This window comes from Carassius auratus, chromosome 33, assembly GCF_003368295.1.
Source record: "Carassius auratus strain Wakin chromosome 33, ASM336829v1, whole genome shotgun sequence".
Lineage (NCBI taxonomy): Eukaryota > Metazoa > Chordata > Actinopteri > Cypriniformes > Cyprinidae > Carassius > Carassius auratus.
This window is the reverse complement of record NC_039275.1, coordinates 2,815,089-2,841,571: the sequence shown is the minus strand read 5'-3', so window position 1 is coordinate 2,841,571 and position 26,483 is coordinate 2,815,089. Positions and strand designations below refer to the sequence as shown.

At 37.9% G+C, this 26,483-nt stretch overlaps 1 protein-coding gene and 1 pseudogene across 6 annotated transcripts in view; one reads left to right on the top strand and one right to left on the bottom strand.

Annotated features, from left to right (window-relative positions):
* The window catches only part of LOC113052729 (citron Rho-interacting kinase-like), a 54,730-nt pseudogene extending 51,101 nt beyond the window's left edge, over positions 1-3,629 (top strand).
* A 1,066-nt stretch (positions 3,630-4,695) lies between these two features.
* The window catches only part of LOC113052728 (myotubularin-related protein 3-like), a 38,444-nt gene continuing 16,656 nt past the window's right edge, over positions 4,696-26,483 (bottom strand). Inside the window, exons 6-22 of one of the 6 annotated variants that reach the window (XM_026217143.1) lie at positions 25,246-25,266; positions 24,670-24,752; positions 23,948-24,099; positions 21,658-21,754; positions 21,391-21,504; positions 19,498-19,700; positions 19,250-19,381; positions 18,381-18,492; positions 16,141-16,336; positions 14,519-14,704; positions 14,242-14,412; positions 12,275-12,420; positions 10,345-11,698; positions 10,146-10,256; positions 9,228-9,316; positions 7,782-7,808; positions 4,696-6,466 (exon numbers count right to left, since the gene is read on the bottom strand). In XM_026217143.1, coding sequence (XP_026072928.1) covers positions 6,295-6,466; positions 7,782-7,808; positions 9,228-9,316; positions 10,146-10,256; positions 10,345-11,698; positions 12,275-12,420; positions 14,242-14,412; positions 14,519-14,704; positions 16,141-16,336; positions 18,381-18,492; positions 19,250-19,381; positions 19,498-19,700; positions 21,391-21,504; positions 21,658-21,754; positions 23,948-24,099; positions 24,670-24,752; positions 25,246-25,266 — 3,366 coding nt within the window. In that variant the 3' untranslated portion in view covers positions 4,696-6,294. Of the gene's footprint in view, positions 6,467-7,744; positions 7,809-9,227; positions 9,317-10,069; positions 10,257-10,344; positions 11,699-12,274; positions 12,421-14,241; positions 14,413-14,518; positions 14,705-16,140; positions 16,337-18,380; positions 18,493-19,249; positions 19,382-19,497; positions 19,701-21,390; positions 21,505-21,657; positions 21,755-23,947; positions 24,100-24,669; positions 24,753-25,245; positions 25,267-26,483 lie in introns of those variants that run through there. The other 5 variants (XM_026217148.1, XM_026217146.1, XM_026217145.1 and 2 more) reach the window with 5 other exon arrangements.

Sequence of the window (26,483 nt, the reverse complement as noted above, 5' to 3'; positions counted from 1 at the left end):
TTAATGAACTATATTATTTATTGGAAGAATTATATTTTGTGATTATTATAAATAATCAGGGATTAAAAAATACAGAACCGGAAACACATTTTAGGTACATAATCTATCATGGTCAATACAGTCAGTTGTGAGCTGTTATTTTTGCATTATTTATATATTATAGTATTCATTAAGGTTTTTAAAATAGCTTTAATTTGTATAAATTTAGTTTAAGTTTTTATAAATTTGCTATTTACTTATTAGTTTCAGTAATTTTAGTTCAATTTAAGCTTATTTTCAGTTAACTGCAAAGAGATAACATTTGTTCATCTTTAGATATATATACACTGTGTGTGTGTGTGTGTGTGTGTGTGTGTGTGTGTGTGTGTGTGTGTGAGAACTTTAGGCAATGAAAAGATTCAGTCAATAGGAAGTGATGTAAATCTGAAAGTTTACTGTTAAATTGTTGTTCTTTTGGATTAAAAACGATGGGAACTCAATAATAATGTTGTTAGCTGGTATCCAGCTTTTAAAAGTAGCATTCAGTCTGGAACAGTTGCAACAATTTTCTTTTAGATATATTCTGCAGCAAGTCTCGTTTCTAATCCCAGTAAATAATACATATAAATGTCTGCAGTCTATATGAGCTTTTTTTTTATCACACAGAGTAAAAATATTTTAAGTTAAAGGCAACTTTTTTATCAGACAATTCAGATTTTTTCTGAGAATTGTAAGTTTAAATCTAGCGATGCAAGTTTAAATGACACAATTCTGAATTCATGCAATCAGCTCAGGTGTCTAAATATTCAGAGGGGAAAAAAGAATTGTGGGATGTAAACTTAGAATTCTAAGAAAAAAGTCAGATTTGCGAGATGTAATCTCAGAACTGTTAGACGTAAACTTGCAATTGATATTTATAACTTACAAACTCGCGGAAAGTTGAAATTTTTTAATATTTTTATTCTGTGGCAGAAATAAGCTTCTATAGCTGTGATATTGCTGCTACTGTTAGTGATTCTCACTAAAACATCCTTTACTTGTGGTAGAATCACTTCACATGTGGTCTTGAGTCACTTACTGCTTCATCGATATTTCATGTTCACAAACCGTATAAATCTTGTGTGCAGTCAAAGCATCATGCATTTACCCAAATCTTCACAGCAGCCCAAACAAGCGCGGGCCGCCCACCTACAACGAGCACATCTCCAAGCGCCTGGCCTCGGGCCCCGGGGCCCAGGAGGGGCCTCTGCACCGCGAGCCCAGCACGCCTCACCGATACCGCGAGGGCCGCACGGAGTTCAGGAGGGACAAATCTCCGGCCCGGCCTCTGGAGCGCGAGAAGTCGCCCGGTCGGGCTGTGCTAGACAGCCGCAGGGAGAGATCGCCCGGGCGCTTCGAGAGCAGCGGCAGCGAGAGAGACCGGGAGCGTTCACGCCATCACACTAGCTCTGTTCGCACCCAGCTGACCCCCGTCAACAAGGTACGCATGAGACACTGCCACGTAAACTGTGTATCCTCTTAGGGATCAGGTTTGACGATGTTCATGCATGCTCAGATGCATGAACATCCGTTGCTTTGTAGTTAAATTCCTCAAACAGGATGCTCAGCAGCAGTAATGCAGCAGTAATGATGTTTCTGAGCTGATCTGCGTCAGACAGGGCAGGCAGCCTGTTGAAGTGTTGAAGTGACCTCTTTATCCTGGTGGTGGTGTAGGTTTGGGACCAGTCTTCAGTCTGAGAGCGTCCCGGAGGGATGACGTAAGAGCCATCGTCCACCTCCCGCGTGGATGGACATGTCCTTTTAACAGGCGCTTCGTAAAACTCGGAACTATATCATCTCATGCCTGTAACCGTGAACAAAGCCATGTTATTCACTCGCAGCCCCAGAGTCTGGGACATTGTGCTGATGTTGTAACCCCTGTCCATGCTCCAAGCGTTCATGAAGAAAAACCACTGCAGTTTTTAATGGGGAAAGACTTTGATGGAATATTCCTGGTTCAGGACTATAAGCTCTGGCAACAGCATAAATATTAATGATAAATTATTTTGACTTGTCCCCCACTTTTTTTTTTTTTTTTTGCACTTTTCTATTTTCTATATCTATTAGCATCAGTAGATTTAAATCATAATACACTATCCATTTTCTCAAAATGAGTTTTTTTCCACTTTTCATTCCAATCTATATCCTGGAAGGTTTTTAGGGGGGTTTGTTCATATATAATTCGGCCTATTTATAACATTTTATTTCTAAAACCTGATTGATAAAACTTGAGTGATAAAAAGGAAAATCCAAAATCCTGTCTGTGAAAACATCAATTAAATTTCAACAAAATCAAACAAAAAAATTGACCCTGCCAATTCTCTGATGTTCAGATTTCTGTTTTGCAAATGAATGCATATTTATTTAATACCTAATTCACAACATTTTAGAAAACCTGTATTCCAAAAGAGTTTTCACAGTTTACTGATTCATAGATCGGTAAATGTATGTTGATACCTGTTAAAAGTTTTACCCTATTTACCTTTGGTTTCTTGGATAGATTCGCCAAAAATTTACCCTGGTTAACAAAACAGTTGATGGTAGCCAAATAAATAAATTATTTGGAAGTCGATGGCTAATGTTGACTGTATATATATATATATATAATGTTTTTAATTTTAAAGTGGCTTAATCACCCATTTAGTGGTAGGACTGTTGTAGATTGTGTTGTTTTCTTCATGTAAACAGGCTTATTGTGAATATCCCTGTGTGAAAATGATCAATCTACTGACCTTAATGTACACTGATGAGGCATAAAATGTGCATTTATCAACTCTCTTACTTCAAGTTAACCCCCATTTTTGGTTTAGTTGAAAATAAGGCCTGTGGTAACGGACAGCAGACCACAAACGCTGTCCATTTATACTGAACCCGGAATATTCCTTTAACTAAATGAGCACATTGTAAATATGCTGATTTCAATTTTTATAGCTAAACGGAACTTGACTGATGAAGCTATTAAGTCTATTTTTTATGCTGTTAAACTGTTTGTATAGACAGTTGAAATGGGTTTCCTACAGAAGAGCACAGAAAAGGTTTTATTCCATGTATGTTGTATGCTAATGTGGTAAAGTGGTCAATTCGGCTGCTCCTAATGTCCACTTTTTTAAGCTCTTCTTGACTGACATTATCCAACCTTCTGCACACTGTATATTTTTATGCTAACAGTGTCTGAGCTTGTAAATCTTTTTAAAAAGACACGTCATGTTCTCGCTACAAGTGTCCTTGTGCTGTTCAAGTGAACTTCTGGTATTTTTGTCGACACACAGCAGCGAGTCTGGAAATGTCCGTTGCTTCTCTGTTAACGGACGTCCTGTTCAGCTGTGAGTGAAACGGTGTCCGGTGGCCCTCAGGGTTTGTAGACGCTCTTCTCTCATTCCTCGTGGAATATGAAGCAGCTCAGTTAGAGGCTTTTTGAGTTCATGGGTAATTGTGAGCAAACGCATGACTAAATTCTGACTTGGTTTATGGGACGTCCCGTCATGTACTTCTACATTGATATTGATAATCGATGTTTTTCAACTAATAAGGCTGCTTACATTTAAACTTTCTTTTTGTATAAAGAAATGAAACTATATTAAACATTATTAAAGTATGAGCCATACACAGTTCCCCTGGTGTCAAGTCTTTCTTTTATGTGTCAGAATTAAAGCACATGATCATGTGATAAACGGATGGAAATACTAAATGTTTTGCATAATTAATAATGAAACACAAGCCTATTTCTGATTTGAAGACCAGCAGGTTACTGTAATGCTAGTGTAACGGATCACTCCCCGATATCAAGAGACGCACTAGCGACAGACGCTAGTGGCTGTAGCCATTTAGCCTCCTTGTTAGTGCGTCCGCCTCCCATGCTGAAGACCCGGGTTCGAGCCCCGCTCGGAGCGAGTGCAAGGAGCGTCAGAGCGGACCCGGGAGAGAGGGGTTACATTGGTGCCGTGACCCGGATGGGAGTGAGGTTTAGGGGGGTAAGTGTCACGGAGGCCAGCGAGTAGTGCTGTGCAGGTAAACCTCACTCCCCGATCTCAAGAGACGCACTAGCGACAGACGTTAGTGGCTGTAGCCATTTAGCCTCCTTGTTAGTGCGTCCGCCTCCCATGCCGAAGACCCGGGTTCGAGCCCCACTCGGAGCGAGTGCAAGGAACGTGAGAGAGGGGTTAACACTAGTCTGTCAATCAGGTGCAATATGCTTAACTTCTCGAACATTCATTCACTACATTTATCGAACATTTTTAAACCGAGAACCACTTTAATAACCCAAATCATTTGCATATTTAGGGTGTTTTTTTCTTTGTGTGCACATTTACATGGCATTTAATTTAACACTGGTTTATCATTTTTAAAATAATTTTGTTGACAATGTTCATGTTAAAAGCCTTTATAGGTTTGGAGGAAGTTTTTACATTAACAACTTCAATGGAGCCAGATTACTTACACGAGTCAGATAACCATCATGTTTTTCAGCTATAACATGCAATGTTATTTAAAGTGTTTCGTAAATCAGAGCTTCACAAACTGGACTTTGAGAGGGAGTTAATTAAATCTGAATATATATATAGATAAAATAGCTCAAAAAGGCTGTCAAAATTTGGGAATCCTTGCCATAGCTCACACTAAAAGACATGCATCTGTACGTCTTCTACTGAGCAGAAATGAGTCCAGCCATCGCTTCCATTGGAATTCCACTTTGTTTTATTATTACAGAAATCTGCGACAGTGTATTTCTGATGATTACCAATGTGCAAAATATAAACCCATGGAATTTACTCTTTCTGGAGAACAAAAAAATTCACATTCATGGATTGGCGTTAATGCAAAAGCTGTCCCACCGCCGGCACTGAAAACATACAGATGTCACCAGCTTTAGGAATTAACGCCCATCATCACGGCACTGGAGACACCCATGACAAGGTTATATAGTTCACCGGAAAACATGGTCATTATTTACTCACCCTCTTGCCATTTACACGATTTTTTTAAAGATTTATGCCGCTCTTTTTCAAAGCCATCACATCCGTCAAGCTTAAAAAAAAAAAAGAACAAATAAAAAAAAAAAACACCATGAAATGTGCCAAAAACTAAAAAACACACTCCATTAAGGATTCTCCAAAATCCTAATTTTGAGTAAAAAAATGAGAAAAAATAAATAAATAATAAAGCAAAAAAAAAAGAAAGACGTGTGAGTAAATAGTTAACGTATTATCAGGTGAACTCCTGATTGGGGGAATTGTCTGAATGAACTTCTAAAAAAAAAAAAAAAATGGGAAGCGAAACAAGAGAGACTTTGATTGTGGTGTGTGTGTGTGTGTGTGTGTGTGTGTGTGTGTGAAAGGGGCTTCATCCTCAGTGCAAACGCAGCTCAAACCCATCAACACTGATTATCCTGCAGGATTGAACATACGATTCAGACGAAATAAAGCTGATAATAAATAAGTGTTGGGAGCAAAAAAAAAAACAGCATCCAGGGCCCTACTGCAGCATATCACATACAACACCCCTCTCCACAGAAAACATCTCAAATCCCCTGTTCAGCGTCGCTGGGAGGAACAGAAGAAATACATTAAAAAGAAAAACCCCGAATGGCTACAACTGGGGAAAAAAAAAACAACACAACTTATATTTGGTGACTAATTTAGTGAGCCACTATTCAAGAATTCTATACAATTTCTCATCTTAAATGCTATATGTCTCATTCGTATATCATTCTAATATATTATCTCATTTATGTTACAAAAAAAAAATGCACTAGTGAAAACGTCAGGCAACGTCCACTCAGCAGATCAGGAAAAAACAAGAGCGCCATCTAGCGGCCCGTCACTACACAGTCAACATCAACCATAGGGAGAATGCTTTCTATTTGAGAAAAAAAGTCTGGAATTAATTGGGAAATCCAATGCGTTCGAGAGAATGAATGCTGTGGCGTCCAGAATCACCTCAAAAAGAAAACGAAAAGCCCGCGAAGCAGATTGTTGAAAGAGATGAGAACCCAAAAACAAAGCTAGGATCTTGCGCTCTCGTCCCAGAAGCACCTTTTCTCAGGAACATCACTGATAATCTACCTTTGTGAGATGACGAGTGAAGAAATCCTACTTTTGCACACCATCCGCTGGCTGTCGGAGAAAAGCTTCCCTTTATGCAGCAGGTACAGGACAAGTTTCATCGAAAGTGCTAAGCGTCCTCTTCTCTCCAACTCGTTTCATATATACATGATTCCCTTCGGGAGGCTCGGTCTGGTGCCGTGTCCTCAGCAGCGGTCCGTCCGTCTGTCTGGGATCAGTTGGAGCTGGCGGTGATGGGTTTGTCCAGCTCAATGTTCAGAGGCGGAGCGGGAGGCTGCAGGCTGCTGAAACACCACTTACACACACGACTGGGCTCAAACAACTGCTGGCTTGGCACCGGGATCTTGTGATCGCAACAGCTGCCACAGAACACATTCCCACAATTCCTGCAGGGGGCAGCAGAGAAAGAGTTTAAAAAAAGAAGCTTAGAACATATAAAAACATTTATAATATTTCACTGTCTTGAGATCATTTGAATGCATTAGAACTGAATGCACTTTTTTTTAATATTGATTCTAATTTATATTTTCATCTAATAATGAAATAATAAAATAAGATATGAATGCATTAAATCTTAATGCACTACATTTTGGAACAAAAACAATAATATTTTTTCATTTAATAAAAAAATAAGAGGATCTTAAACTTTCATCTAAAAGTACTTAAAAAAAAAAAAAAATTGATAATAGCCCACCAGCCCCAATTAAAAAAACAAAACAAACATTGTATCAAATATATATATTAAAATCTCCACCATATCTTGAACAGGAAATAACAGTGTTAAGTGTGGGAAGGGCTTCATTTCTGGACAAAACAAAGCCCATGCAGATTTACTGCGAGAAAATATCCGATTAATCACAAACGAGTGAGAAGAGGTGCATTAACAGCACCACACACTGTGTGTTATACAGAACCCACACACAAACATGCAGCTCTTCATATATGACCATCATACACCACACACACATGCAAAGAGAAGAGAGCCTCCACAGAGTCAATCACATGAACCTCCAGTCCTCTGAAAACAGGGCTTTTAACTCTTATGTAGCACAAGGCACTGACGTCAGGAACATAAACTCATTTCACGTGCAATGCACCAGTCATTCACAAATGGTCTTTCACAAATGGAAAATACTCTCAATGGCCCAAAAGATCAGATGGAGTGTGGAAAACGGTTATGAAAAGCTGAATTATGACTGGTAGTGGTCTAAGAAACACTAACATTATTAAGTGATTTCAAGTGTCCATATTTAACACTTTTATTTTTCCCTAAGATCATATCTTTTTATTTACAGTACATAAATTTGGAGTCTGTAAGATTAAAAAAAAAAAGTGTTTTTTAAATTAGTCTTATGCTCACTAAAGCGGCATTTATTTGATTTAAAAAAACTGTAAATCTATGAAATATTATTACTATTTAATATAACTTTTATATCTGAATGTATTGTAAGATCTAATTTATTGCTTTGATTAAAGCTGTATTTTCAGCATCATTCCTCCAGTCTACAGTGTCACATGATCTTCAGGAATCGTTTTAATATACTGATTTGTTGCTCATGAAACAATTCTCCCGCTAATGATAACAGAGAGCCCCCGTGAAGAGACGGAGGAGAAGAGAGGAGGGTTAGGTCACTTTGAAGCGATGCAGGGTTAACGGGACGTACAAGAGCCTGAGAATGACAGAGACAGGGCAGTTCTCACCAAACCTCTTCCATACGCTCCTTGCCACTGTGGTACAAGAGGAAAAATCAGCTTTAAATCCTAGTAGTTTAAAACCTAATGAGATTTCTAACTAGACAGCATCTGAAGGCATCACTGGCCAAATAGTCTTAGGCCCAATTCTCAGGACGCTTTGAGCCATCAAACAATCCCAGAATGCATGGTGGCCAAAATGGCAGAAAGAGTTGAGAGAAATTAAAATGATAAATAAAATAAAAACTCTTGATGCGATATGATTCACGATACTGATTTAACGATTTTATTTTCTTTGACAAAATGAGATTTAAAATTACATTTTTAAATGAAAAAGTGTTCTTTTGTTATTGCTTGGACAAAATGATGCATATTTCTTTGTGACACTGAAATTTGTCCAATAGCAAAACTAAATAGACATTTTTTAACAAACCCCAAATCAAATCAAATATCCAACACAAATAAGAGAAATCTCTTCATATAAACAAACTAAGGCTTTACCTGTGTTCTTTTCATTTAAAATTAGGCTGTATTTGGCTCAATTAGACTTTATAATTTCAAGATTGGAAGCAAAAACAATGTTCGGACATATTGTGCGGTTGACGAGGATTCAATAAGAACTACAAAAACGCATTAAAGGTGTTAAGAAACTACAAACATGGCGGATATATACACAACCAATGGACAGGTAGATGAACAGATTTGAGGGATAAATAATCAATGTCTTACCTTATGAAAAAAGTTTGGTCATCAACTTTTAAATGCAAATCATTAAGCAAACACATGAGCGACCCACAACTAGCAGATACTAGCTTTCTCTCCAATACAGTAGGAAATCAAATTAAACAAAATGTGGAAGATGTTAACTGTGACAAAAAGTGTGTGACACTTAACTAAGCAGCTATGATGAAGTAGAATGTCTCAAAGCTTGCCTACTTTTCTTCTAAATACTCATAAGTATGTACTTTTTCTTCACAAAAAGAGTACATACTTTTAGGGGATAGTATCAGTAGGCGAATTGGGACACAGCACATCTAAACTCTTCTGACGATAGCGTAAACTCTTCATATAAACTCTTACGCCAAACTGTGTCACGAATCGTTTAAAATCTTATGAAGCTTCCCACATCGATGGCGTGCGCCCTACATGTTGATTCTAGTGTGTTTAGCTGTTTACTCACTGACCAGTCTGCACTACTCCTAGGAGTTTGTTTAATCTGCTCTGTTTACATGCTGCTGTAATGAGGTAGGACTAAATCATGAAACATTTCGCCAAATTGTTCTGTTTACTGACTGACCGGAGGCACAGGAATTTTAGAGAGGAAAAAAGGAGGTTTTTCAGAGACGTCAAGGAAATGAGTCAACACTAATGCATCCGACCCTAAAAGAGGTACATGTTGGGAAATAGAAAAAAGAGAGAGAAGACTTTGTGAGGTAGTCTGTGGTGTTGCTTTACCTGCAGTGGTGCTTTCTAGTGGCCAGCCAGAATCCTCTCTCACAGCCGTAGCACTGAGCGGCCAGATGGTCCGGGTACCACCGGGTCACCTGCAACAATAAATAATAGACTCTGAATGAAAGACCAATTAAAGACCTCATAATAACCTTAAACGCAACATTAAATCGCATTCAAAAAGTCATGATGACTTAATTACATTTTGATTAAATATTACAAAAACAAGCGCTCTAATCATCTTTGGAAGGAATCATTCTCAATAAGTGCAGCAGTGTTTTAAGTAAATATGTTCAGTTTTTTTTTGTTTTGTTTTTTTTGTAATCAGAATAAATATTTTTACATGCTATATTTTCATACATAGTCTATTGTTCATTTATTTTAAAGAAACTGATACTTTAGGAAGGATGCATGAAACTGATCAAAAGTGACAGTAAAGACAGTTATAATGTAACAAGATTTCTATTTTGAATAAATAATACTGTTCCTGTGAACTTTCTTTTCATCACATTAAAAAGTCAGTTTCCATGTGACACTCAAGACTGGAGTAATGATGCTGAATCACAGAAATAAATTACATTTTAAAATTTATTACAATAGAAAATTGTAATAATATTCCACAATACTACTGACTTGACTGTATTTTTGATCAAGTAAAATAAAAATTTTCTTTTTGTGTGTGTGTGTGTGTGTTGTTGTCTCTGCACTGGAAGCTTATGTCACTAAAACAAATTCCTTGTGTGCGCAAGCATACTTGTCAATAAAGCTCTTTCTGATTCTGATTCTAAAGGCAGCCTTGGTGAGCAGAAGAGGCTACTCAGTCAAATATAAAAAAAAAATTTACTGACCCCAAACTTGTGAGAGTACCTTGTAGTCGCCCTCCATATATCAGAAAAAGTTTTATATCATGATAATAGTGTGAACCTCAGTGTCCTGATTGTCCACCTGCTCCCAGCTGGCCTCAGAGAAGAGTTCAGTGCTGCAGCGGGACAGACAGTTGGGCTCCAGGTTGAAGTCGGAGTCTGTGATTGAGGTCTGACAGAAAGATAAATAAGATAAGATAAATCAAACATGTCTTAACCCCAACCCAAGCCATACGAGCATACGAGTGTTCAGTGCTCACCATTTCATCACTCATGTCTCCATTGAGTCGCAGCATCCCAGCGGCCTGGTGGCTCTCCAGACGGCTCCAGAGCTCCTGTACCTGTCTCTTCAGAGCTTCCACCTCCAGCTGGTGACCGGCTTCGATCTGCCGCAGCCGCTGCTGCACTGCGTCTGTGTGCAGGGTCAACCCGTCATCGTCCAGATGGCTCCGGGCTGAAGGGGGTTCTGGGGGGCTGAAGCTCGGCCGGCCCAGAAACCCCAAGTGCAGGCAGCGATGGTGGGAGCAGTTGCCCCGTGCGTGGAGGTTCAGCGAGCCGCAGCTGGCGAGAGATACTTGTCGGCTGAGTGCAGCCCGCTCCCCGTTTGTGCGCGTTGCCCATTGTGGCGTAGAGGGCTCGAGGTCGGGGGTGTCTCCGTTGCACACGGGATGGAGGAGGTCAGTGGTGGGAGGAAAGGCACTGAGAGACGGCCGTTTGTGGGTGTTGTTTAAAGTCCTGCGGTCGGTTGAGGTGCGGAGACCCTGTTTGAGGCACGATGATTCGGCGAGGGCTCTAAGAGGAGGTGGAATAGTCAAGGGTCCCAGGCTCTCAGGCCGAACGCACAAGTCCTCTGTAAGCGTCTCTGTGGAGCTCTCCAAAAGAGAAAGACGTTTCTCCTGCTCAATGGTTTCTCGCTCATGACCGTTACTCACAGTCCTGAGGTCATGGGGAGGGAAATTATCTGTGTTACATGAAGAATTGTGTTCTTGTATCGTGTATTTCTCCAGTGCTTCTTCTGAGTCTGGGCTTCCCGAGGTTTCCTGGCTGAGAGCAGAAGATGCTTCAGAACTACCATCTTGTGAATAATGTCCATTGACATTTGCATCTCCAAGGCTTTTAGCTTTGCCCCCTTGAGCTTCAGAATTCAGTTGTGCCTCTTCTGAATGTGCAACATTTTCACTCTGGCCGTTTAGAGCTGAGGTTTCGTTTGTGTGGTCTGTCTTTGTGTCTCTGCGGCTATCTGGAGCCGATTCATCTTTTGTAGCTTCCTGGAGAATGTTCTCCATTTGGCCCACAGCTACACCAACTGTTAGCTCCGCCTCATCAACGCCCTCCATCATTGGCAACCTGACATCCCCAAGCCCCTCCCCATTCTCTGTGCCCCCATTGGGCAATGTTCCCATAAGCCCCACCACGGTTTGTCCATTGACCCTCTCATCTGAGTCCGGAGATGCAGCAACGTCAGCTCCTGTCCCGATGTTGAGCTCCAGAGACCTGCGATGGTCCTGCCATTTCTCATTCAAACTGGGGTCGCTGGAACGTCGATTAGAGGTAAGTGGGTTTCCGACTTCACAAGCGCTGGGCAGGTTTTCGAAGGAGCGGGTTTTAGGACGCCTGCGGGACCGAAAAAAACTCACAACTTTATTTCTAAAAACTTAAAGGCTTCCAAATGTTAAAAGTCAACATGAAACTCAATTTACATTACATTTTACCTCTGTAAAAGTTGGAATACACTACACAACAGGCAGTCGCACACCGGCCGAACTTTTACCACAGTTCACTCATAGAAAATAATGTGTTCGAATTTTAAAAACGTCACACGAGTAATATGAACAGATTATACACAACCAGATTTTCAGGATATTACAAACAAAAAACACAGAAACATGTGACTCGTTGCTAGGAGATGCGTGACAAATGTAAATAAACCGTGTTCTAAAATTGGTTCAAAGTATCACACGTTTGATCTCTGACTGGACGGAATCATAGTCTGAAGCTAAAAAATAAAGTTTGTAAACATACACTTCATGATTTTCTATGAAATACGTCATCTTAACTCAGCAGACGGCTCCACATTATGGCAACTAGCTCGGACTCATTCAGTGCAAATCAGGGCAACAATTGTGTAGTGATTCCATTCTTAGAGTGAAGGATTTTAGATTGAAATACACAAACAAATAAACAAATTACCTGCTGAGGGGCTGGTCCTCAGGGTTGGCACCAGGTGCAGGGTAGGGGGCGCAGGAGTCATCAGAAGGAGTTGTGGGTGAAGAGCTGGGTAGGTAAACTGCTGTCCACAACAAGAGATTGCGTACATGACACACAGGATGAAGCACCTAGTAGGAACAGCAGACAGAATATATATAGATTATTTAAATTGTGCAAAAATCAAAATGCCCAGGTGATATTTTCACTTTTTTCACTCAATTTTCACTTTCATATTTCACACCGAAAGAAAGAAAGACAGAAAGAAAGAAAGAAAGAAAGAAAGAAAGAAAGAAAGAAAGAAAGATTTTGCATAAAGACTTGGATTTTGGATCTAGGAATGAAAAATTACCCATTTCTGAGAGGTTTCAGAAAATTCACGTTGTATTTAGTTAAGTTGATCAAATTAAAGCAGAAATAAGTGAAAAAGGCACAAAACAAGCTTTCACCAAGTTTTTAAGATCTTATCACCCCGTTAATCAATATATAAATCAAACAAAGTTTGAGAGAAAAAAAAAAAAGGCTATTTCCATATTTTCCAAGTTGGTTATCATTATCAGTTTGACCAACGAAGAGTGCAGTTTTACAATAACATTTACATTATTTAAAAAAATGCTTATTTTCTCTAGCTATTGATTCTATTTACACTATGTTAAAATAGCAGGATTTTCTGCTACTTATACTAGTTATTGCAAATAATGTCAATTATCTCCACCTAAGTATTGTAGTACATTATAAAACAGAATGCAATAATAACAAAAAGACCAAGAACATTTTTGGGGCGCCTGACACACCTGCACTTTTCTTTGTTTTTCAGACCTATTCTAGCAGTCAGCATCAAGCATCATATATCATTAGAAACAGGAGAGCTTATAGTTTAACTAGTTTAAAGTCTCAATTTTCTTTTTGTTTTCTCGAAGAATGAATGAAATTACAGAATTAAGAAAAAGCAACAATTGGGTGTTTTCTTTACTGTGTACTCAAACAGAAACAGAAAGTTTGGATATTTTTCTTTAGAAAGTTGTTTTACACTTAAAAATAAAATATTGTTTACATATAACATTCCCCAAGCAAGTAATAGCCATTTATTACAGTACTGTTATTTGCACTTTTAAGTGAAAAACAGGCCAATTTCGTTTATGAACAATAGAGATGTTTCCAAAAGTTTTTTTTTCTTCAGAGAAATATATTTAAAATCTGAGCATTAACAATAAACACAAAGTGTGCAGCATGTGGTAAAAACAATTGCACAAATTGTCTTCTGAAACAATACAAACAGTGCAAATGATTCACAAACTACACACAAAATGAGTGAGTAATATTCAGGTTGCAACAGAAAAAATAGTGACAATTATCTTTATGAACTATATAAGAATTATTTACTTAATATACATAATATACATGATTGATCCGTTGGCTGTAATCTGTGTCAGGATTGATTTTACCGGGACATCACCTAGTGATGCTAAAATATAAATTCCAGTGCTTTATCAGACATGTACCAATGTTTCATCCTTGTTTTTGTCCTTGTTTGGGTGTTTTGTTATATGTCAAAGTAGTCTGTCGTGTGATTTTCTGGTCCTTATCAGAGAGTTTTCTCATGCAAATGTGTTATTTTGTGTTTGTATTCATGCACACACGACAGACTTTACTTTCACAGATCACATTGATCCTAATTCAAATCCAGCAAGCATTTTTGTTAGGGCGGTGTGATGTAGCTTTAAGAGACAGGAAATGAAAGGACATGGGTCTCTTGAGTATTAGAGAGGAATGCAAGCACGAGTTGTGAAGCCAGTAAACGCCTCTCTTCAGGTTTACTCACTACACAAAGGTCAAACAAAACTCTTTGGCCATTGGCATCAGCTACTAAAGACCCCCTATCGGTTGTAACCTCATATAACCTCTTATAAGTGAGTAATGAGTAAAAGACAGATTGAGAGGAGTTGACGTACGGTCTCTGAATGAGAGGAATACAGCATGTTTCTAAAGGAGCGGTTGGAGGCTCTGAGGAGAGACCAAACGGAGCAGGTTCTTTCCTGGATGTGTCTGTCCTCTCTCTCCTTCCTGCTGTTACACAGGAACGTCCCGAACAGACACGAGTACGTGTGCTGCACGAGCTTCACCTGAACACACAAAACCAAAAGAACTCAGAGCTAGTTCAACAACTACTAAAGTACAAGAAGCATGTTTACTATTTAAAAAGAAAGGTTTTTGCCAATTTTGACCCACCAGAAAGGCTTCGTTGAACTCGAAGGAACACGGGGATTGTCTCTGGAGCTGGTGCACACAGTCTAACCACTGCAGGAAGACAGGACATCTCTCGTTCAAGTCCTCCGCGTTCTCTCCGTGACCACAACGGTCTGCGAATTTGTGACCGAAGTCCAACCACTCGGTCTCAACCAGCACCTGGAAACCCTGTGAGCAGAAAGAAGATTTGATATTAAATCAAATCACACAATGACTCCAGAATACAACATGTATTATGTTATTTTATACTAAATTACAGTAATGCCACCTCCAGCATTTAAGACAGCTCATTGCATCTTCTGAGCTCTAAAACTAACTTCATGACGGACATCAGCCAGGGCTTTTCTGACCGGTTTTCCATTTACTTTTTTCCATACTGACAGCTTGCTATTAGTTGGTAAAAGACAGTCTCTAGAAAACATGCTCGGTAAAAAAAAAGTTGTTATTTTAGTATTATTTATACACAATAAGAGTTATTAACATTTTGAATTACCTTATCTTACCTTACCTTCTCATTGTAACTTTAGGTTAATTTAGTAAATATTACTATTTAGCTTTTATTTCAGTTTTTTTTCCCCCATTTAATTATTTTTAGTGCTTAAACTTATTTCAATTAGCTGTTATTTAATTTCATTATATCTTAACACATAACACATTTTTTGTCGTTTTAATATTAGTTTTAGTTAATGATAAACATAACTGAAATCAACTATGCTTCCCAGTTGCAAAATGTCCTGCCTTATGAAAAATACAAGGAAAGAAAGATTTAAAATGCAATGTCCTTTATGAATAAAGGTTTGTTTGTTTATTTGCAATATGTTATATTGTAAAAAAAAAAAAAAAGAAAAAAAAAAAACTAAATCTAAACTAAATCATACCATCATAATCCATTAAAATATCCCTCAAATACTGTATTGCACGTTGGCATAAGGAGCATAAAGGTGGATCTTCCCTGTTAACAAAAAAAAATAAAAAGTCTTGAGTGGAAACGATGAATGGAATTGGTTGGATGATATTAGAGGTTGAGAAAACCTTTTAAATGACTATAATTTTGGTGCGGCTCCAATTCCCTTTTGATGTCAGAGTTTGGCCTGTTTGGATGGTGTGAAAGCTGTAATCTCACCCCACACGGAGTCCACTAGTAAACACCAGGCTCTACATTGTTTCCTGGATCCAGCTGCTAGTAAATATTAAGACTATGAAAAGTCACAAATAATACACTTCACTCTCACAAAAAAGGTACAAAATTGTCACCTTATTTACCCTTAAAGGGAGCATATTAGTACCTTTTGAAAGGGTAGCCCTGCAGCTTTTGTACCTTTTTATCTTCTATAGCAGAGAAACGACTCTGTGTTGTTCAACTGATGTCAATCAAAGTGTGTTGTGCTCTAAGGTCGGGCAGCATTATAAATATTGTAATATTTTCTCTAAGCCGTTGTCTATGTAAACATTTCCTTGTGAGCATTTCAAACAACAGGATTTAAAATAAGCCCTTGTGGATTTTTTTCAGCATGTGATATAGCTTATAAATTCCTCTCGCAATAATTCAGGGGGAATTGTAATTGTCTTCCCCATTTTTTGTTCATTATTATGTTGGCGCTCACCTCAATGGTGCGGTAGTAAGGGTCCAGCAGGACTTTGGCCAGCGCCACTATCTGAGGGGTGCGATCCCAGCCGTCTGAGCAGTGCACCATCACGGGCCTGTGGTCGCGGTCCACGGCGTTCACAACGAGGAGAGACGCCTTGAGCAGGAGGGACAGATGCTGCAGCCACTTTGTGCTCTCCAGAGCAGACAGCCAGCTACAGACATAAACTCACCATTACACACATCTGAAGCATGCTCAAAAGGTGTCTCACAGCAAACTGTAACTTTAAGACTCCTAATTTGACAGATTATGGTGGACAAACTTCTCATATAGAAAGTTGCTGAATACTATAATATACTAGATTATTATCAATGATTTTTTTAATTCATGCTTTTATTCAGGAATGATGCAATAAATTGATCAAAAGCAACAGAATTTTTTTTATAATGTAACAAATTATTTCTATTTCAAATAAATGCTGTTCTTTTGAACTTTATATTCATCAAGGAATAATAATAAATAATAACAATTTCGACAAAAATATGATGCAGAACAACTGTTTTTTGAACATTTAAAATAAGAAATTTGAGCAGCACATCATCATATTAGAATAATTTCTGAAGGATCATGTGACACTGAAGACTGGAATAATGAAGGGAAAATTCAGCTTTGATCACAGGAATAAATTACATTTTAACATATATTTAAATAGAAAGCAGTTCTTTTAAATTATAATAATATTTCATTAAAGTACTGTTTTTGCTGTATTGTTTACAAAATAAAAATATTCTTTCAGAAATATTAAAATAACATTTTGAAAGAAATATCACTTAAATAAGTGAAATCCCATAAGCTCATGGATGAGACATTTAATGCATGAAAGAGTCATTTTGCTTTATTTAATGCTTTTTCAATAAATATTGAAAATGCTTTATTCATTAAATATTCAAATGCAAACTGGGGAGGATCTTTGATTTGTTACTAAAACAGCATTATGCACATCAGGAAAACTGAGTTTAAATCTTAATGGAAAACTGTGAGAAGGACTAAAGAATGCAGTTTTAAGTGTGGTTAATACTCATTATAAAAGTTTTCCGACATGATTAAATACAGCCAAAGCAAACTGACATTAGCCAAGGAAACACAGAGTGCAGGTAACCGGAGGAGACATTCAAATTATAGGTCCTGAGAGGAAAATGAATGAAAATCATGTTTAAAAGGAAAACTGTCTTTGTATGAATATGACTACCTCATGCAGAGAGATATTTACAATCAGAATAATCAAAAGGAGAGAATTAGATTTTTCCTCTTGACAATTCTGTTGATTAGAAACGCAGCTCTTAGCCAGAGTTTATCATGCTGACTAAAGAGAGAACAAGAGAATGAAAGAAACAGAGGGAGAGTCAGTTGGAAGATTTGCTGTTGACTTTACAACAAATAGATGAGTGGAAACAGCGTGGATGAAAGAGGAAGCAAATACAAGCCAGTGCTGGAAATCACGGGCAGATGCCAGGAAAAAAACAATGGACGGAAAAATATAAAAAATGAAGAGTGTTTGCAAGACTTTGAGACAAGCACAGATAATGCACTTCAAACTCTCATTTAGATCAGCAACTGATAGTCATTAACATTACGTTTCTGATCAACAGGTAAAGAATTCAACAGTAATCCTCCACTTCCATCTGGGTTACAGCTATGAAGTCAATATTCGATCCAAATCAATCCGCTTAACTTTTGATTCAAAGCTAAAGAAATTGATAGTAAATTTCAAAAATAAATTACAGAGAAACAGCAAGTAACAGTGAACTAAACGTGAAATACTGAAGTAGAAAATAGTATTTTCTTGTAAAAAAAAAAAATAAACAAAGAAAAAAATATATATAAATATATATATATATATATATATATATATATATATATATATATATATATATATATATATATATATATATATATATATATATATATATATATATATATATATAAATATTACAATAATTCATGTATAATTGATTTTATAATTAATTAATCAATCTAGAAAAATTGTTAATGCATAAAATCAATATTGCCACAATATTTTAATTATTTTTCTCCAGACCCAAATTTTGATATGGATCAATTACCTATAATACTTTTTAACAGCTCGATAGCAAGTACTATAGAAAAATAGCATGTTATGTCCCTAAAAGACGAAATATATCAACAGACAAACAAACAAATTACAACCCAAGAAGATGTTACCACCCTGGAAGACTTACTTGGCTGGATCAGGCATCTGTGTGCAGAGGAAGCGCAGAGACTGGAAACTCTTGCGGATGGAATGGATGTTGGCCATACCCATAAACACCACCTCACAGTTAGGGTAGTACTCTACGGGGGAGAACAACATGTTATTAAAGGGATAGTTCACCCAAAAATAAAAATGTGATGTTTATCTGCTTACCCCCAGGGCATCCAACCGGTAGGTGACTTTGTTTTTCAGTAGAACACAAGCAAAATTTTAACACAAACTGTTGCAGTCTGTCAGTCTTATAATGGAAGTGAATGGGAATCACGGCTAAAAGATACAATAAAACACACAAAAAAACATAAAACCAAATTAAACCATCTCAAATGGACCACTGACACTCCCAATTGAGATTCTAGGTTGAGTGTCAATGGTCTATTTGAGAGATAACTGGCATTAATCTAATGCACTTTTAAGTCTGCGATCCGCATAAAGCAAGAAGAAGAAGAAGCCTCCTCACAAGCCCGCTGCTGAGAACGTGCTCAGGAGAGTTCTAACAGTTCGGACATTGCTTGAATCAGAGGTAAAAAACGATATAAATACTGTTCAGTTTCTTGCACAGACTGATCGTTTTGTGTCTTTACACATAAATGTATCGTCACGAGCCGCAGGGTTTAATTTGGTTTTGTTAGTGTATTTTTTTTTTAGCTTTATTGTATGATTCCCATTCTCTTCCATTATAAGACTGACAGACTGCAACGGTTTGTGTTCTACTGAAGAACCAAAGTCACTTACATCTTGGATGCCAACAAAGTTTTCACTTTTGGGTGAACTATTCTTTTAATGAGTGTGGCGTCTTGTTTTATTGTGGTTGTTGAAAGAGCATCTATGAGGGAGTACCTGGGCATTCACACCCTCCTCCTTTGGCTCTGTTGGCTACGGCAGCGGCGTATGACCTGGCGTCCAGGATCAGAAGCTTTCGAGGTTGGATGGCCAGTGTCTCCACCTCTGAGCTGTTAGTCATGGACGAGTCTATAGAAAGAGACATGTATGTATAGATCAAGTCATATAATATGACAATCAGTATTGAGGCCTCAAATAAGAACAGTTTTCAGTCAAGGAAATTTAAAGAGCCAGGTGGTACTGACCAAAGTCCACATCTGAGAGGTCAGCTCCGTTTGTGTACTCGCGGGAGAGGGAGCCATTAGAGACGCCTTTACAGGAGCTGCTGTCAACAGCACAGGCTCTGGCGATGGACTGCACCAGGTGCTCATCATCTGCGTTCCTCCAGCCCCACCAGCTGACCTCAGGCTGACCACAGCGAGCGATCACTGCTCCTGTGCTCTGGTGCCTGGGAAAGAGAGGTTAAAGATCTGGACTGTTAATCTTAAGGTTCTAGGCAGCCTTGTAATGGTTGTAAACTAAAACAAGGAAAACTGTTTTAATTGATGCAAAGAAGAGTTACTGAAGAGTTACACATACTGCAAAGTCTAGATGAGCAAAGTTAGTAGAGACAGAGACAAATTCCTAATTTAAAGCAAAAGGTGTATTTTTCACTTGGATGTTGTACGTCTCATTGAGTAAATACAGCTGGATAAAACAGGCTGCAAAGCAACAAAATGTGATTATTTTAAAGGGATTATAAACTGAGAAATCAAATTTCCTTTGATCTTTTGACATTTAAGAGATCACTGTACTTTAAAAACATCTTTAAGTTTCAGAACTAAATTTCTCATTAGTCTAAAAACAGCTTATACTGAAGCCAATCTGCCAAAAGTAAAGGTTTAATGTGCCACTTTATGACATAATAGTGTGGCTAAACTCCGCCTCCACAGAAGTTGATCAACACCTGCTTCTACATCACTGCCTGTTTAGCCCCGACCACTGATTCACATATGTACCTTAAATAACAAGAGAGACAAATACAGGACTATAAAGAAACAAAATGATAAAGATGCTCCGAAAACAAGAAGATGCTGTGCAGTACCAAGTTGTGGAAAAACAACTATTAAACTTATTTGTTTGAAATAAAGTTCACATAAAAGATAAATATAAAAATATAACAGGCATGTGATCAGCTAAATTTTTTTTTATAACATTAATGATTGTAATGATGAATGTTGCATTCCCAAATGCAAATTAAAGCAACTATCACAGCTAGCATTAACAGCGGAAAAAAAAACACAAACAAAAAAAACTGTTACAGCAGACATGTAGCGCATCAGAACATAGCCTATATTTACATAATTACATCACAACTTCTGTGAAAAGTATGATAGTACAAAGCAATCTCAAATTCTCACCACCATTCATTAAACGTCACCAGGCAAGTATCACATTTCAGTGCTTATTCTACTTGCACATTTTAACCCTTTTAACTGTCCTAGAGTTGGCACTGCAAACTTGTACAGTGCTCTCATGGCCATTCTGTCCATGCTAGAAAACTTAACCTTTAGTTAATTTAGGGATTGATGTTTGCCTACAAATCCACATGCTCTGTGCCCCTTTACCTAAATTTACTACTTCAGACTTATGCCTCCAGAAGCTTTTGTTCTGCAAGTGAACAGTGCATTAAAGTGCAATTCCAAGGCACAGAACCATTTTTACAGACTTTTACATTAACTGTTCCACACGATTAGAGCAGTGCCTAACCATCTTCAAGAAATGGCTAAAACACATCTCTTCCCTCTACACTTGACTCTCTAACATTTGCACTCTCTATTATATTTCCATTTTGAACTACTTGTTTTCTTTTTATTCATAAAAATACCCTCTAAAACTAACATTCTCTATTCTTTTTCTATTCTATGAACTCGTTTTCTTTTTATTACCAAAAAAAACAACAACATGCAACTGTCCTCATTTGCATAAAATGTAATAAAAGTGTCTGCTAAACGACTAAATGTAAATGTAATTTCTTTAGGACATTTTGTGACTTTAAAAAAAAAAAAAAAATCCTTGCAAAGTAAATGACAAAGTTCCAAAATGAGTAAAAGTATAAAAAAGAAAAAGAAAAAAACACATAATGAAAAAGACTTGACCTGTAAACCACGGCCGGAATCCTCTTCCAGGAGCGGAAGGCGGCCACATTCTCCAGCTCTTTATCAGTAATCCAGGCTGGCACCAGCAGCAGTTGAGGGTAGCTGGAACACAACCTGTGCCAGGGGTCAAGCAGAGGGCAGTGTGTTCAGACTGACTGATGCCTGTCTAAAATCATCTTATTCTGAACAGACTCGCCGAGTGCAGCAAGACAGGGCCAGTGTCGAGAGAAGTTCAGATGTGCTTCTGTTTGTGAGAGAAACACTCACTTGTATTTGTTGTTGATCTCAGACACTCTCCAGGCATTTAGAGTATCGAAGCCCATCCGCTCCACCTCGTTATGGAAACGTGACATCACATGATCACCTGAAAGATAGAGGCAAGTTAGAGGCTGAGATGAAGGTAAAAAGAAACAGGATTTCTAAAGAACTAGTTACTGGACTGGACAAATCTTGTGAGGTCTTTAAAGTGCACTCATTTGTGCACTTATTAGGTGGTAAAGCTATACCAATAAAATGGCTTCATTCGCACCCCCACCCCACTTCTCTCATGTCTGCATGTACAAGTGGACAAGTGAGTTTTGCTGCAGGAATATTGTGAAAGGAGTAGCAAAAGTCAAAGTGGTAGGATTTGAAGTTGTACTGCCGGATCCAAGAGGCTCTAAGCGCTGACTTGTGGTTGTACAGCGAAACTGAAGTAAAGTGCAACTCACTGTGTGTGCAAATGAAAGATTCAGCTTTCCACATCAGACCTGTGAGTGTAAATTTCGATTGTACATATAGGAATATTAATAAAGTTCTCACATTCAAATCAACAAGTTCTCAAGTTTTGCTATTATTTTACCTTCATATTAAGCTGTCTGGCTAGGCAAGACTATCAGGAAATATTGAAATAAAATTATTTGTGACATCTAATTCCAGCCTCAATAACACAGGCTAAGTTTGAGAAAGAGTGACACAGGGGCTAAAGCAAAAAAAATATAACAAATCCAGAGCCAGAACTTTTTTCTGGGGGCGAAGCAGCACATGTAAAGCATGCAATGCCTGTGGCAACTTTAACATTTGAAAGGATACTATGACAAAGTTATTGCTTTCTTTATTCAAATTGATTTTCTTTTTAATTAATATATTTTTGACCTGAAGAATGAAAGCTGTGTCATACTCTTGGACAATTATGAGCTATATCACCACTTATCAACACTAGGGGTGTGAAAATGCAAAATACAGATACTTGGATCACTAGAACTTGACAATATTTCAATACTATTTTTCACGAAATTTTCAAAGACAAAATATTTGTCTTTTAATAACAAAAAGTAAAACAATGCAGTCGTATTAAAAAATATTTTAACTAATTTAGGGCAGTAACTAATGATTATTTTGGTGATCAAGTAATCTACAGATTATTTTGAGTAATCTGATATTTTTTTGTAACACGAACAGACCTAAGTGAAAACCAGGCTTTAGTATGACTATTTTTATATAAACTAACGATGAGGCAATTACAATTGGCTCAAATAAAATATCCAAAGCAAGAAATGACATGATTGTACTGAACAACACTGTTAAAATACATAATGTAATATGCCTATACAAAATATGAACATAACCAATTTAAAGGGTTAGTTCATCCAAAAATGAACGTCGTGAACGCACTCACAACAGACCCGGAAGAGAAGATAATGCTGTAATAAAGTCGTAATTTTTGTTATTTTTTAACCAAAATGAATTTTCGATGCTTCAACAAATTCTAACTGACCCTCTGATGTCACATGGACTACTTTGATGATGTTTTTATTACCTTTCTGGACATGGACGGTATACCGTACATACATTTTCAATGGAGGCCTACGGCCTGGTGACGTTTCACTTTAAACAATGTTTAAATCCATTACATTTTAATATTTGGCCACGTGCAGAAATGTTTATTTTGAAATTGCGATGTACAATACATAGTTTGATGTCCTCCTGTGTTGGTAAAGGTTTATTAATGATTTACTTACAAATCAAGTGAGATAATGCACACAGGTTTTCCAGATAACGTAATTTAAATTCATAGTGTATGAAGAGGAAGAGTTTAGCCCCTTTCAGACATACAGTACTGGTAAATTACCATTAATAGATCATGTGTGAACAGGATCTTTTCAAAAATCCTGTGAATTTGTTGTGGCAATCATATCATACTTATGGAGATGACTTGATTACTCTGAGCTGTTTACAAAGCACTGCTTCTTTACAATGAGCTTTTCTATGTAAATATTCCCTAAATGGACAACTTGGACCATTGCACCTCGCAGCTTTTTGCCACGCTTCTCAATTCATTAGGGCTGCGACTCAATTGGATACTATTATGCGCATCTCTTGTTTATAAGAGCAAAACATTCTTATTGGTTAGTAATGTTATTTTGGTTGAGAGTGAAAGCTGCTCCACTCATACCACTGGCAGGCAAACTCTGAAGTGATATCAATCAACAAGTTTTTATTTATTTTTTTATAGCTAAATGCTGCATGTGGGAAATCTGGCATGGTGCCGGAGAATTTTAAGCCCTGGTGACTGTACCTGGCCTACACAGATCCCCGTGCTGCTCTTTCTCAGCGCTCCATGCATGGAAGGGGAAGGAAAAGAGCTCCTCTATCTGGGACGGGGGACGGACCACAGCGCTCAGCCTCTTCAGCCACTCCTGACACTGCTCAAATGTGGAAAACTGACACCTGTCAAAACACACATAAACAGACAGATCTGGGGCTGTAATAAATTGTATCTTAATTCACAATTTCTGCTTCTCTCGATTTATTAAGTATAATCATCTGCTGTATTTTCCTGCTGGTCATTTATCCTAGAAACATTTTCATTTGGGATTTGCTTTACATCGTGCGTTGATAACGAGCCTCCAAAATCTTTCAGGATTGCCGATGCCAAGACTTTAAAATCGCCCAAACAAAGCCAGTCTGTTTTCTTTCACACGTCCGTTTGCGCAGTTTGCTGCAACTTTAACTGCAAACAAACCATGCGAGGTGACATTCTCTAGATTTGTACTCATGTAAAAATGCAATAATTCTGATAAAATTAAAAAGAGAAAAATTACAATAATCAGTATTAATAATGGAGATTATATTTTTGAGCAATTATGATTAAGAGTTTAACCATCATTATAACAAAGGATATAATTTATCTATTTTTTGTTAGGGACGGACGGATGGATGGATGGATTGATGGATGGATGAGCCAGTATTGATTCAATTGCCACGGTATGCATAGAGGGTTGATATAGATAGTCTCACCTGATGACCTTGCAGTCTTTGCAGGTGATGTGCATTTGGAACATTTCCCGACATTCTACACTTTCTATCAGCTGCAGGGGAACCTGAGAGAGAGAGAGAGAGAGAGAGAGAGAGAGAGAGAGAGAGAGAGACAGATTAGTCATAGAGAAATTACTTTTCATTATTGGCACTGTGAGTCACGTCAAAACAGAGCATCTAAACGGAAGTCAACATTAACCCAACTGATGCTAATGATTAAATCAATCTGCTGAATCAATCACACTGAAAGTTTAGACATGGGCTCAGAGTTTACAGACACGGTTAGTGATTAGCGTCTGCAGACAAACTCATATATTGTTCTGCAGCTCAAGTGTTGAAAAGTCTGGCATGCCGAATAGCTTTAATCGTGTGTGTTTATGTGTGGGGACGCCACTGCAACTGTGCGGTTGAAACGCAGATCCCCTTCAAGCTCTGGAACTTGTGCGTGATCACACATCGATCGCATGCAAGTCACATCTGACCACAGCCCTCACAAATCTCCCAAACCTGCAGCTCGCAACATCATGCAGACAGACAGACCGTTCTGTGGTTACTTACTGACACCTCACACGAACAATTCTGTTCACAGAGAAAGAGAGGGGAGACAGAATCACAAGGTGGACATGAACACTGTGGCTTTTGGCTCGTCTGTGATGCACACGTTCCTGGGCTGCGGTTTAATTCCATCACACTAATCTGAGCACACTCAAACATTCCTGGGGCGCTTGCTGAAGGGTCAGAGAACACAAACATATTTGTGAGATATTTACTGGTATCTATTGGCAATAGAAGCGTTAATATTTAACCCATTTAGAGCACCATCACTACTGGGGAATGAACTCTGCTATATGATTTGTCATATATTGTCTTTTTATTGTAGTTATTTTATTTTCAGTTGTCTTAATATGACAGATAATTATTATTATTATTATCATTATTAATTTATTCAGGGTGAGACGATTGACATGCATTCGTACCGAACCATTACAATAAAGACATCTCGGTTTGGTGCACGAAGACTTACAACAAACAGGCAATTCACCCCCAATCCAGAAGGTGGCACCCGCAGCAATGTCACGCTGTTTTATAACTGGCCACCAGCAGGAGAACAGCTAATGTCATGAGTTGCGCACTTGAAAACAAAGCACACTAGACAGTGACCAGTGGATGTTTGTGTGGAGCAGAATTTACTTTGAAAAAAGCGCTCCGAGCTGCTGAAAATACCAAATCATGAGTTGCCCCATGCATGAAAGAAATGTATTTGAAAATGCTATATTTTGTTTAGTAATTGTTTACGCCAAATTTGCAACTTCATTCATTTTATTTCTTAGGTCAGAAAATAAGGACATGCATATACAAAGTGAAAAATCACATCCTTGTAGTTTCACTGTCTTCAACAAAACATTTAAAGGCAATTTCTATCAGACTTCAAAATAAGCAACATTTCAGTTATTACACATCCATAACCAACTTTAAAAAAACGTGTCAGACTTCTGCATTCTGTTATGCAATTTCAATTTGTGCAACTCAAAATACCATAAAAAAATGACACTTTAGCAGTCACACTTGATGTTATCTCAACCTCCTTCCTCTTGTTTTTCTCCATTTCCAGCCCTACACTTGTACACTTGCTCTTACGACAGCTTTGTTGCCTCAATAGCTGGCCTATAGTCACATCACTCTCTCATCTCTCTCACGCACAACACACTCCCTTCTTTCACAGGCACACAGAGAGCGTCACACTCATTTACTCTGGTGAATAAGTGACTGTCACAGATATCAACTGATGAATCAGC